This window comes from Vulpes vulpes, chromosome 13 (assembly GCF_048418805.1).
Source record: "Vulpes vulpes isolate BD-2025 chromosome 13, VulVul3, whole genome shotgun sequence".
NCBI lineage: Eukaryota > Metazoa > Chordata > Mammalia > Carnivora > Canidae > Vulpes > Vulpes vulpes.
The window spans coordinates 88,470,208-88,484,350 of record NC_132792.1 but is presented as its reverse complement, the minus strand read 5'-3'; the positions used below and the strand labels follow the sequence as shown (position 1 = coordinate 88,484,350).

At 40.4% G+C, this 14,143-nt stretch overlaps 1 protein-coding gene across 50 annotated transcripts in view; it reads right to left on the bottom strand.

Moving 5' to 3' along the window:
• EPB41L3 (erythrocyte membrane protein band 4.1 like 3) overlaps positions 1–14,143 on the bottom strand; it is a 227,621-nt gene that overhangs the window by 69,834 nt on the left and 143,644 nt on the right. For all 50 annotated transcript variants that reach the window (XM_072734974.1, XM_072734980.1, XM_072734985.1 and 47 more), the window contains exon 3: positions 12,834–13,031. In XM_072734974.1, the coding sequence (XP_072591075.1) occupies positions 12,834–12,887 (54 nt within the window). In that variant the 5' untranslated portion in view covers positions 12,888–13,031. The remainder of the gene's footprint in view (positions 1–12,833; positions 13,032–14,143) is intronic.

Below are 14,143 nucleotides of genomic sequence, written 5' to 3'. Positions count from 1 at the left end.
AATACATCACTCAGAGTCACTAGGTAAGAAATCAGAAAATACAGTGAGTCAAGGCTTAGTAGAAGTAGAAAGAACATTCTGCACCAACTTCCAAAGAGACCAGAGATGAAGGAGGGACAGGGTGATGATGATGTTGCCAGACCTTCCTGTATAATTTGAGGGAGTTCACTACTGAAGCCAAGGAATACTACCTCCTTGCTCGCCATAAAATGTGAGTCAGTTCCAGGATAAGAGACTAGCACTGAAAGCCAGAAATGGAGTGTGTATAATTATTTTCAGAACATCTTCAGGCTTGTTAAACACCTACTGATTTCTGACACCACAGTAAATAGCACCTTAGCTGTGTCTTCTATTCTCAGCAGGTTCAAGCCGGGCAGTGGGAAAAAAAGCAAATTTTGTTTTCCAGGTCGTTTTTCAATCCTAATGAGTTTCTAGGTAACTGGTTTAGTTGTTCTTGTTGCTATTTAAAATTGAACTTTTTTCTTAGAGCAGTTTTAGGCTCACAGCAAAACTGAAGGGAAAGTACAATGATTCCCTGCATACTCCCTGCCCCACACAGGCGCAGCCTCCTCCACTATCAATATTGGCTGGCTGGTTACAATCAACGAGCCTCCACTGAGTTATTATCATCACCCAGTCCATAGCTTCCACTGGAGTTCACTCTCCATGTTGTACCTCCTTTGGGTTTAGACAAATGTAGACTGACGTGTATCATCATTTTAATATCATGAGGAGGACTTCCAATGCCTTAAACCCCCTCTGCCTATTCATCCCTCTATGTGCCCCTTCCCCTCCCCCTTATTCTCTGACAAGTCATCTTTCAACTCTCTCATAATTTTGCGTTTTCTAGAATCTCATATAATCAGAATCATAGTGTATGCAGCTCTTCCGACTGGCGCCTTTCACTTAGCAAAATGCATTTAAGGTTCCTCCATGTCTTTTCATGGCTTGATAGTTTATTTCCATTGTCTGGACTACAACACAGTTTGTTTATCCATTCACCTACCGAAGGCCAAAAGCAAGTCCCTAAATAGTATGGAGGATAGGATACTATTTTTATATTAAGAAATCACTGCTCTACAGAGTATTTTTATGTATGCTACAGACAAGGCCTAGAAGGATATACTTATAGTTTAGGGAATGGAAATTCCATAAAGTTAGGGAAGCTTGCGAATCTGCCAGCCACTGTAGGCCTAACAGGGTCCCTGAAACTTGCAAGCAGTTAATATTGTCTCGATACCACTCCCAACCACCCTGTGAGTTCTGGTTTGCAGACGAGAAAACTAAGGACTTCAGGGGATGAGTAACTTACAAACAAATGGCAAAGCCAAGATGTCAGAGCCTACTGCTACTATGATATGGTGCTTCCCACCGTTTAACACCCTTAGGCTCCAAATTCAATTCTTTATATAGTCAATTGCGAAAGCTAATTCTACTGTACCATAATCCTGCAGTCTGATTTGAGGCATGATACTTCCATAGATATTCATATGTTCAATATGTAGGGCATCTCCACATTATGCATTTCATAAACACACTTTTAAAAGCTGCATGAAAGCGATCCTTTAAATTGATCTGCTGCTTCCACTACTCAGTGAATGGATTCAAAGTTAAATTACAGTTCAACATTTCCACTATTCTATCTTTAATGAACCCTAAAGTTTTAAGTAGCACAGCATAAAAACCGACAGGGCAAGTTTCTCAGCAAAAGTGCCCGGCTATTGAAGCAAGTTAAAATCTGTCAAAGCCAAATCTAATTTTTCAATTCACGTAAGAATTTTTAACTGGCCCTCTATTTATTGGTGTAACTTGTACTGGATACCCTGCATATATTTGTCTAATACGGAAAACTTAAGAGAATGTGTAAATGTGAGAAAAATATAAAACCTTGGTGAAAATGACGAACAATTTGTTTTTCATGTCACTGATAGCTCCAAATGGGGCTTACATTCAAAGCTAAATGCGCTATTAGCCTTGAAATAAGTGTCAAAACTGGCTGCTGTAATTTATTAATTGTGGCTGCAATAAATATCAGCCACAGCATATGTTACTAACAAAAAAATAATAAGGCATGTAATGCAGTATCACTATGAAACATCTTAGGAGAGCTTTCTCTCCTATTTTTCCCATCTCCTGCTAAATTATTTAATTGCCATACCCAAACAGCAAACGTGAGTGAGCTGAAATACTATGAGATTTTCCCTTCGCCCTCTGCTATAAAAAGTAACAAGATCATAGCAACGGTAAAACCACAAAAAGGTACTTATTCATAAATACAACGAATTATCTCCTCTTGAGTTAAAAATATTCTTCAGAGTAACATGGTACCACAATGACCTCCCTTTACATGCTGATCAGAAATTGGACCATAACACATAGGTACCAGCCAAACCCTGAACCAAGTACTGCCGGACCATGTGCTTCATTTATCGACTGGATCAGTCAATGTGTATACGCCAGTAGTCATGTTAAACCTAGTTCTTTGTAAATATTTTACCCTGTCCCTTCATTATCATACTGCACTCCAGACATCCCTGAACCTACTTCTAAATTTCGTTAGAAACGTGCATGGAGGGATCCCTGGGTGGCGCAGCGGTTTGGCGCCTGCCTTTGGCCCAGGGCGCGATCCTGGAGACCCGGGATCGAATCCCACCGGGCTCCCGGTGCATGGAGCCTGCTTCTCCCTCTGCCTGTGTCTCTGCCTCTCTCTCTCTCTGTGTCTCTCATGAAAAAATAAATAAAAATCTTTAAAAAAAAAAAAAAAAGAAACGTGCATGGGTACACACACATGGACACACATTTTGTGGGGATGGAACCAGAGTTCATGTTCTCCTCCTACTCTAAGAACCTGGGATTCTACTGGACTTCAATTCTGGATTCAAAAGGAGGTCACAGGTGCTGCTCTTAGGCCTCTGACCTTGAAGACAAGGTCAAAAGACACCTGCCTCTGAAATTGAAGGTTATCCAAAAAAGTGAGATCAAATTCAAGAGACTACCGCGCGGTGGAGAAAAGGTCCCAGGTTATTCCTCATCTATGAAAAGATTTTCTAACCTTGTGGCTGATAACAGTCTCCCTCCTCAACTTCCTTTAGGGCCAAGACTATTTCCATGAAAAGAAAGGCATCAATTTAAATGCTAACTAAGGGGAGATGAGCTATAATCTTGAAAATTATAACCTGTCTTTCATGGGGGAAATGCTATAATTATAAAACGAACTGGCAATTGATCAGGAAAATTGAAAGAAAAATCATAGTAAAATGAAATGTGCTTCTCTCCAGAAGGGATGGTCAGGGTCTTCAGTTTCCTCTGGCCTTTTCACTTTGAGCTGGACCATAGAAACCATAGGATTGCCTAAAATTATTCTATATTAAGGTAAAGAGCGAGCCCAACATGAACTTTGTTCCATATACCCATTTGAAGAGCCTTTGTATTAGATCCCCAGCTCTTTTTCTCTTCTTTAAAATGAAACAATGTTGCTTCTAAGGCCTACTCTTCACATAGTATCTTTATCTTATCTCATGATAGTATGACCAGAAGCAAAGGCTCCGCAATCACTTTTAGAAATTAGGTTTAAGAAGTTTTGAGAGAATGACATTCTTTCCATTGACTTGACCTGTCTCTCTCGGACAGGATCTGCTCACAGTCGTAGCACCCAGGGAGGCCTAATCAATCCATTCCAGGCTTAGAGTTGAGCTGCCTGTTTATTAAAAGGAGACACCTATGAGAGTGTCTATTGAGGATGTGCTGGAAGGAGGTGTCAAAGCCTTCCAGCCACAGCAGAGAGAGGGAAGGAAAAAGAAGGAAAGGAGACAAGAAAGTCAACAGAGGAGACACTTTGGTAGTCTTGCTTCCTTACTTGCCTAAAAACTACATAAACTGCAAGATTTAGAAAAACCAATCGACTTTGATGTCAAAAGCTTGGAGAATTACAAATAAAAGAGATATTCAATAATCTATTATTCAAGAATTTGAAAAGCAGATCTTTCTCCTTTTTCTCTTTTCATCCCACCATTTCACAAGCCCAAGCTAGAGGTAAATACTATGTTTTGGTTTGTTCCTTCTGCAGCTATAGATATAGACTTGCAATGTTTCTGAAGCTGTAGTAAAGAGACCACTGGCCCAGAGGACAAGAGGTCTGGGACCTAGCCCTTCTCTACCTGTGCCAGGCTGTGTGTCCACAGATACACCATTAACTGCTCTGGGCCTGTTTCCCCATCAGTGAAATGAGGGAGAAGACAAAGTCATTCCCAGTATCCCTTTCAGATTTAAGATTGTGTGACTCTATGAGTAAGACAATTGCCTCTGAGGAAGCCTGAAGTCTGGCTCACTTGATTTCCAGTGCCTGGGACATAACAGGCCCTCGGGAAATACTTTATATGAAAGCCTCTGCAAAATTAATAAAACTCCATGAGGGATTTTGCACATGGGTGACGTTAGTTCTATGGATTGAAATTGTTACAAACAGAAAAAAAAATTGCATTAAGGCAAATAATAATTAAAACGCAAATGATACACTTTCTTGTTAAAAAAAATGCCTTAGTGCCTGCTCTGTACAAACTGATCAATGTATTCTGGAAAATACATGGATTTTAATGAGGTGACTAAGTGATATTTTGAAGCTGTAATATAGGTCCACTGCTAGGAAGGAGCTTGGAGCAGCTGGCTGGTAGCAGGTGGTCCTGAATTAGCGCCGTGGGGCCAGTTCAATCTGTGTGGATGGGAGGCTGTAATCACCACACAAGGGACCGATCGTCTACCATGTTGGGAGACTCCTCCTGAGGAGGGCAATGAGGAATGTCTTGTCTAATGCAGGGAGGCAATTCCCTGGCTTTTGGTGCTAGATTGAGTTATAGGGGGTGTAAGCTGACACTCAGCATGTGGAAACAGGATGGGTGCTAGGTGGCATGCCTGTCAGTCTCTCACACCCAAGAATGGTGCTTAGAGTAACAAGTGTTCTTTCTTTTACATGGTCTTCTCCTAAACCTCAAGTTAACCCTAAACCAGTATGCTAAGTGGGATTATTTCTGGAGAAGTAGCCAGGAGAACAAACCTTACACTGAGCTCAGTGGCCGATCTGCCATCTCTCAAGGGTCTGTGGCAATAAGGCCACACACAGAGCTTTTAAAAGGCTTTTAAAAGGCTCTGTTCAGGGCACATGTGACAACTCTCAGAGATAAAACTGGGGAATATTCTGAAGGAGGTGACATTTAAACAAGTAAACTGGATACAAAAACATGAAATACATCCTGAAATCTTAATCCCAGGACAGTGAGAGGTAGAAAACCAGGATTATTTTTCAACCTGAAAGATCGTTCCCTTCATTAAACAAACATGTAATGAACATCCTCATGAAAGTCAACCTCTGTGTGGTCAGCAGCAGATGATATACAAGACCATTCTCCAGAGCAGGTTTGCTCTTGACTCCCACCTGCCTGCATGCAGAGCAGGCAAGTTCATTTCACCAAATCAGCACCACAAGGTGGTCGGAAAACACAGGGGAAATGTAAAGAGTGAAGGAATAGTGACCTTGAAAAGCAAACCCAGCATTTCAGCATCACAACAGCAGACTACTGACACGTGCAAAATAAATCTCCCCTTGGGCCTTGACTCCACGTGACAATTGGCAGTAAAAGCAAAAAGAATTCCTCAGTGATTTTTATCCTTGATACAGCGTTTTTAGTGTGTTCAACAGACCATGTCTACACTCATGATGCACTATGAGAGTTCATGACTTTTTAAAAATGAAAACCAGGAGGAAAGATTTAACAACTTTAGTAAAAAGTGTTCCTTTTCCTTTTTCCTTAGCCAAGCCTTTAATGAGGGCAAGTCTGAACACTGTGGAAATACTTGGTACTGGCTTTGTAGGGAAGTAAGAAGGTGTGTGTTAACAGTCCTTGTATGTAAGTGTTCCTATAGCTGCACCAAAGAGTCATCACACAAGGAAACAGAGTTAATTACAGTCCTTCCATCCTCAGGAGTCCCCAGGGGCATCGATCTTCAAGCAGGAAAGCTGCTGCTGCTGGCCCGGGCCCTCAGCTACAGCACATGACAGATGGTATGTATGGTAAGGCATTCAGTTGAGCAGAAACCCACTGAGAGGTTAAAGTGGAATTGACATGGTTACATACACTCAAAAACTCTGTGACTTATATAGCATTGAGTGAATGATGTTTGTACCAGTTTGGAAAAAAACCTTAATTTTCTACTTCTTATAATTATGATTTCTTACAATCTGTGAAAACCAAGAGGTGCTTTAATCAACTTTTTTTGGACTATGGCAATTCTACTTGCTGTCTGGTCTAGGACTTCCAAAGCACCTGTCAGGTATTTTAAAATAACCTATACAAATTGGAAAATTCAGACCATGAATTTGTTTTCCCAACCAAATCCCATATAAGTAGAAATACAAAATAAAAAAAAATGAATTGGACAATTAATCAAATCATGGGCAAGACACAAAAACTGGAAATTTTTTAAACAGTCCCTTCCTGACCAATAGTTAGAGGGTAGCAAAAAGCACATTTAGGACATGGTGCCATCAATTTTCTCACCTTCTCTGCCTCCTTAAAAGCATCTCTAGAAGCATATCAAGAAAGCTTGTTGGAGCTAACTTGCCCCATTTCTGTGCTTGTTTGGGAATCTGAACCACCCTGGAATGACCTGAATGATACTCAGTCATGGAGCCCATTCAACCAGTGGACCTCTGGATATGGCCAAACCAGGGGGACAGGCTTTAATGGTCTTGCTGTTGCACCTAAGTGGCTCCATTTGATTTGCCCCAATCTGGAAAGAAATCTCTTGCCAGGGGGATCCCTGGGTGGCGCAGCGGTTTAGCACCTGCCTTTGGCCCAGGGCACGATCCTGGAGACCCGGAATCGAATCCCACATCGGGCTTCCGGTGCATGGAGCCTGCTTCTCCCTTTGCCTTGTGTCTCTGCCTCTCTCTCTCTCTGTGTGTGTGACTATCATAAATAAATAAAAATTAAAAAAAAAAAAAAAGAAATCTCTTGCCAGGGTGGCCAATTCACTGCCATCTTCTCTGGAGGTACGAGTCCTGTGTGGGTTTAACTGGGTCCAGGAGCACTAAGTCTCTCTCATCACTGGGTCAGCAGTATTTAGGGGCTAAGTGGAGGATGGTGACATTTCAAATGCATAGAGAAACACAGCAGGGTCCTTGTAAGTCACACCTGCAAGGTAAACCCTCTATGGCTGTTTCAGTGATGCACCAGACTCCTCCTCCACCTGGGTTTCTTGGGGAGAACCAACCAAACTACATCATAAAATGGCTTAAACATTTTACATACGCAGCAGCAAACTTGTATTATGAAATACAGGCTCAAATTTCAGATCATGTCTTATTTTCCTAAAACCAAACCAGACTATATTAGAATGGTGCCCCAACAAGAGAAAACATTTCTAATTGGATGGTCATTAGGAAACACATTGTGTGCTAATCAGTCAGACTCAGATGAGTCCACAGAACACAGAAGCAATGGGAACAAAATATGGTGAGGATTATTTCCTTCATTGCATGGGACTGGGACAGTTTTCTTTATTTTCATTTTCAAAATTTATGTCCGAGAAATACACAGCAACAATGATAGTAAACTGGCTATAGGAAGTTGCAGGTGTTCTAATGGTCCAATAAAATAAGAAGGGAATGGCAGTATTAGTAATTCTGCTGGTATACATGAAAATAGGGTAGTGTGTAAACATTTGCCAAATGTATATATCAAGATGCTAAAAGATGGCGTTCTATTGTAAGATCTTTTCTTATATTTTACTAATAATAATTTTGTTATATTTTAGATAATCAAGATTGAAGAGTTTTAAAAAATTACTGAGGAAGTAATTTTTCAGGTGGAGAGCCAGTAAATGCTACAATGATCTAAGCCTCCTGCTTGAGAGAAGTATGAAAAAACCAACACAACTGGAAAAGGCTTCCATCTGAACATGAGGAGGCAGGAATTGAAGACTTAAGTGTTCAGTCATTGTGCTCAGAGAACAACCAAGCCTCATATCTTGCTTTTTCACGTCACTGGCTCTGTCTCACCCCAGCACTGTGGGGCAGAGGAAATGCTACCATGTGGTTTCAAAAGAAAAAGACCTGGGGGGCAGCCTGGGTGGCTCAGCGGTTTAGTGCCACCTTCAGCCCAGGGCATGATCCTGGGGAACTGGGATGGGGAACTGGGATGGAGTCCCGTGTCAGGCTCCCTGTATGGAGCCTGCTTCTCCCTCTGCCTCTCTCTGCCTTTCTCTCTCTCTCTCATCTCTCATGAATAAATAAATAAAATCTTAAAAAAAAAAGAAAAGAAAAGAGACCTGAGCTGTGCTAGTGCAAGGTGGGAATGTGTATGTGGGTGCATACATGTGTGCCTGCGTGCATGTGTCTGTGTTGATAGGGAGGGTCCTTTATGTGTGACTAGAAATTCTCAGGACGAAGTCATGGCAGAGGTAAGCCATGTTGAATTTGATGGTGAAGTAATGAAGGCATTAAATAAGCCATGGGCAGAAGGGAGCGGTGCTTGGGTGGCTCAGTAGGTTAAGCATCTGCCTTCGGCTCATGCCAGGATCCCAGGGTCCTGGGACAGAGTCCTGCATCAGGTTCCATGCTCTGCAGGGAGTCTACTTCTCCCTCTCCCCTTCCTTCCCCCCCCCCCCCCACCCCCAGCTTGTGCTCTCTCTCAAGTAAATAAATAGGGGCACTTGGGTGGCTCAGTGGTTGAGCATCTGCCTTTGGCTCAGGTCATGATCCTGAGGTCCTGGGATAGAGTCACACATTGGGCTCCCTGCAGGGAGCCCGCTTCTCCCTCTGCCTATGTCTTTGCCTCTCTCTGTGTGTTTTGTGAGTAAATAAATAAAATCATAAATAAATAAACAGACAAATAAATAATAAATAAATTTAAGTAAATAAATAAGCCAGCCAGCCAGCCATGGGGGGAAAAACACTTGGGTGTAGAAATTTCATTAAAGTTCTTTTTGATGCTTTTAAAAAAAATTAAATGCAAAAAAAAAAATTACGCTTGTTACTGTCACCTGCATTTTGTTTTTAATTTACCTACAACTGTAATGTGTTGGGGATAGGAATTAGGTAGGCAATTCTGCTTTTTAAATTCAGATTTCTTTGTGTCTCTTCTCTCCATCGTTTTAGAGTAGGAAGGGGCACTGGAAGTCGTCTGGTCTGAGACTGCATCTGAGGGGCTGATGGTTTCCATAAATGCACCTAGTTTCTGCTGGAATCCTACTGCAGAATGCATATCACAAGGTTGACAGCAATACTTTAAAGCATTTGTTTTCTATTTACTTAAAAATTGGACTTTCTATAAAGAAAGTCTACTTTAGTTTTACTTTCGATACCTTAAAAAAAATACATATGTTAATGACAGACATTCAATGCCAACTTTTCCAAGTAACTGAAAGTAGCTATCTTTTCTCCTCAAAATCTAGATGGGACACATAGAAATGTTTTCTTCATTCAACACATTCTATTTCTGTAATCATTCTTCATAAGAGGTTTCCAGACCACTCACCATCCTATAACTCTCTGGTGAAAACACTAAAGTCAGAATTCACTGTTATTCTCATTTTTAAATAGCCATCATTTATCAAGAATATGCTATGTTGCAGAAAGTATTCAAATTAAACATCTCCTTTAGTATTCTCAATAATGGCTTTTTGGGGCAAGTATTTTCACCCTCATTTTTCTGGTAAGGAAACTGAGGTTCAGAAAGCTAAAGTTGCTTGAAATCACACAGGTTGTAAGTGGATAAATCTGTTTTCATACCCGGGTTTTGTGGCTCCGAAGAGCATTATCCTGCATGAACTAATGAAGAAGATGTCGCAGATGGGATCTCTCTGGCTCAGGGCTGCTGGCCATGTTCAGTAAACCACACGCTGCACTTCTGCAGAAGCAACTGTGACCGCGTGCTGTTTCTGACACTGCTGGTTAACGCGGAGTTTGTAATCAACTTAAACCCAAAGGTTAGTTTCACCCAAACTGTTTTTAAGCCTGACCACCCTTCCCCCAATACATTTCTAATTTGCATCTGATCCTTAAAAACAGAGTGAAGGTTGGACTTCGTTCCTGCTAAACATTATCTTGCTACGTTAGTTCAGTGTCACACACTGTCCACTTCATGAGAAACCTAGATTCTGACACATGGAGTGTAGCACTTAAAAAAAAAAATTGTTTAGGTGTTTGTTGTGTGTGTGCCTTCATCCAAGACGCTGATAAAAACTCAGTGTAGAGGAGAACAACACTGAAGGACACCTTCCCTAGGGCAGTGTTTTTCAACCACTGTTTACTAAACTCCATGCACCTCACCAGCCAAGCTTGTTCCACAGCTTGTATCTCAAGGTAAGAGTCACTCTGAATATGTGTTTTCAGCTCAGTCTTGTGGCTGCCTTGAGAACCTTGCCAGTGATTCACAATCCATTTCTTTTATTCAATCAGTCAGCTACAAATAAATCCATTTCACTTTACCATGCCCTCATTTCTCTGTTTTCTCAACAGTGTATCAGTCAGTGGTGAGCACATTTTCTCCCACTACTAATGGCTGCTGTAAAACTGAGAAGATCCTAGCCAAGGATTTTGTGTCCCAGAAAAAAAAAATTATTTGAAATTCTTAAGAATCTGTCAACTTTAGGGATGCCTGGGAGGCTCAGCGGTTAAGCGTCTGCCTTTGGCTCAGGTCATGATCCCAGGGTGCTGGGATGGAGCCCCACACCAGGTTTCCTGTGGGGAACCTGCTTCTCCCTCTGCCTAAGTCTCTGCCTCTCTATGTCTCTCACGAATAAATAAAATCTTAAAAAAAATCTGTCAACTTTATAAAAAAATTATTGTAAGAAAATAACTAATTTTGCCTTGTCACTCAAAATGTTCACAATGACGTTAAAAGTAACGCTGAATCATAACCAAAGTTAATTACAACATAAAAATTCTGAATTCAAAAACATAGATTATGTCTATGACACATTTGAAGGACGGGATATAAATTAAGCAAACTTAGAGCCTTGAGGCATTTATCCCCCCCCCCAAAAAAAAACACTATAAACTTTCTTCTAGATTTTTCTTTGGAAAGCTCTGGTAGCCATAACTAGACAATTGCCAGGTAACCCTAATTATTCCATTAATGAGACAATCAATAGAAAGAGATTCCTCAAAATTAAGAAAAAAGCTTCACTTAGATCAATTTTTTCCAGAAAGTTGGATTCACACTAGCAAAATACAATCTCTTTCATGGTTACAAGTCTTTTAAGCTTCAGCGTAAAACTCAGGTAGGAATATACTATTGGATCTCCCAGTTTCCAGAATAAATCTCTAAACCAGTAATTAGACACGTTAAGCTAAGAAATTAGTCAAAAATCAAAGCCAGAAAAATGTAAAAGATGAATCTGTGCCTTAGGTAGGACCCTTGGAACATGCACCGCACTCCCTGTAGCAGCCCATCAGGATTTGTCAGGTTACAGGGTGATCAAAATTCTATCAATTAGTGTGTGATAAAGTAACTTTTGATCTAAGAATTTATTTTCAAAAAACTCTTTTTTCCCTCTATGTTCCTGCAAATCTAAAATGAGTAAACCAACCACATCCCCACCATAAATGACATTATCAACATGAAACGGACTTGAAAATCTTATGATCCAAGAAAAGGATTGAGTGCAGGACTGCATTATGCAGAATATAATAGGAATGAGGTGGGGTTACAGACAGAGAAAGCAGAGATGAATGAATGAGGAATGTGGGTATCAGGTGGGCTCGGTGCCGGCAGTGTCTTCGGAGGACTAGAAACGCATAGACATACACTGCTGGTAGTGCCCAGGAGAGACATGCAGCACACAGAGCAGAAGAGCTGCACTGTGTAAACATGTAGTGAGAGGGGATGGTGGACAGGGATGTGTGCCATCCCTGTATGACCAAAGGCAGGGGGGCTGAGACGGGAGGAACAATCTCTTGGAGTAAAAATGTTCAATGTGAAACCGAATCACCTTGCTGAAAGAGAAAGCTGCTCCCTCCTAGCTGCAGGGAAAAGGTGCTGTGGCCAAAGCACACGCAGACCTGCTCCTATGGTTTCAGTTCACGCCTTGTGCATGTGCTCTGTGAACACACGAAAATCCACTCATCTCCACTGCTATGGACAGGCTGTGTTGTTCTCATCTGAGAACTTAGCCTTGCCTTAGCCTCTCTGACAAAAGTCATTCAACTGCTCCTTCTCTGAGAGGGATTTTAGTTTTCTTTACAGAAAGAACAAAGAATAGTATACCCCTTTATACTCAAGCTGCAATGCCCACCAAGATGTACATTTAAAAAATTACTCTGAGAGGAGCACATTCACAGTTCAAATTATCCTAGTCAATACCATGTACTGAAATTAACAACTTTATCAAGTTTATACCAATTAAAAGTTGCAATTACTCAAATACAAAAAATATCATCAAATAACTGAAAATAGAAAAAGTAAAATTATTCAAATAGAAAAACTAATCAAATAGAAAAAGCAAATTCATCTAAATGATAGCTCATAAGATATTAAAGAAAACTTGATTTTTAAGGCTGCAATTTTTTTTCCTACCATGGAAAAGTGTTTTGGATATTTTGTTTCTAATGAAGGTCACATTTTTCTTTTGATTATAACATTTTGGAGACATTTTAAGTATTTTCAGTAATTTGATCCTGCTAGAGACTTTGGAAAAGAATTTTGTATTTAGAAGCTGGGTCTGAATAACTTTCCAGAGTTCTGAAAACAAGAAAGTGTCTTGTATGTTTTAAACCAACATTCTCCAATTCTCTGTATCTGGGACAAAAAAAAAAAGGTTTTAAAATATGCACTCACCTCCACATCACAGGTATATTCTGATCCATCCAGAAGTATCACTTTGCACTGCATGCTTTTAGGCTTTTTGACAATCTTTAATGGAGATCGAGATAGTTTGCTGCTAGATGATTTCTGAGAAAGTTTATCGTCTTCCAATTGCTGATATTCGAGCTGTTTTGCAGCCCCAGCAGCGAACTCCCGTTCCTTGTCAGTGACCTGTGAAGAGCAGACAATGAACAGTTTTCACTGCAAGACAGGAAATAAATATTGCATTGCTCAGGCAAGAGCAGAGCCCTTTAGACATAGGTTTTCCTATTTCCCAGAGCAGGAGAGATGTCTGGATCAAGAGATGGTGAATGGGCATGTATACATATATGGATATTTACAATGCTAATGGTTTCACTTAAATAACTTTTGCCACTTAAATGTACTAACAGGGCTTCATTTCAGTTTGACTCAGGATTTAATTTAGAAGCACAGAGTCAGCAAATGCCATCAAGACTTTGCTAAGCAAAGGAGGATACAAATGGACTCCTGATTTCTTAAAAAGGCATTGATGGTACAGGTCTTTAAGCCATTTAGATTTTATCTACTGTACTCTATTTTCTTCATTCATCGGCTCCTTCTATACTCCATGACCTCCAATGCGCCATATAAAGTATCTTATAAACTTTAAGGCCAAGAGAGCTTCAAGTATTAATCTTCACAGTAATTTTACAACTGTTAAAATATTTAATTCAGCTCTAAATCAATTCAATAAAGCCAGCAGCACTGAAATTCATCACAAAGTAATCCCCTTTGGTCTGTTCTCCCCCCACACTGTAATGAGCCAGTGTAAGAGCAGATCAAATCTGTCCAAAAGCTTTAATCTGCTTTCAAAGCACAACAGTGTAGTCCAGGCTAGGCTCAAAACTGCAGAGGATGTCCTATGGAACAGTTAGATTCTCCCTTGAATCAATAAATATCCTTGAAAATCTCTCTGTGCAATTATTCTCTTTACATCCTCCATCTTTATATATGTGTGTTTATAGACATTTATTTTATTGAAATACAGTTGATTCAATGTTACAACAGTTTCACATGGACAAAGTGTGATAAACAACTCTATGCTTTATTGCTGTACTCGCCACACAAGTGTAGCTAGCATCTGTCCTGTACAATGCCCTTTTCTATTAAATGATCACCAAAAGTGTTAGTGTGAATTCAACTCATGGGCGAGACTATCATTTCCACTACTCCACAAATGCACACTGACAGACTGAAGAAATACATGTTACAGAAATTCAGTCTAGGCTCCTTGAGTGAGCATGAAATTGCTTCTCTCATGA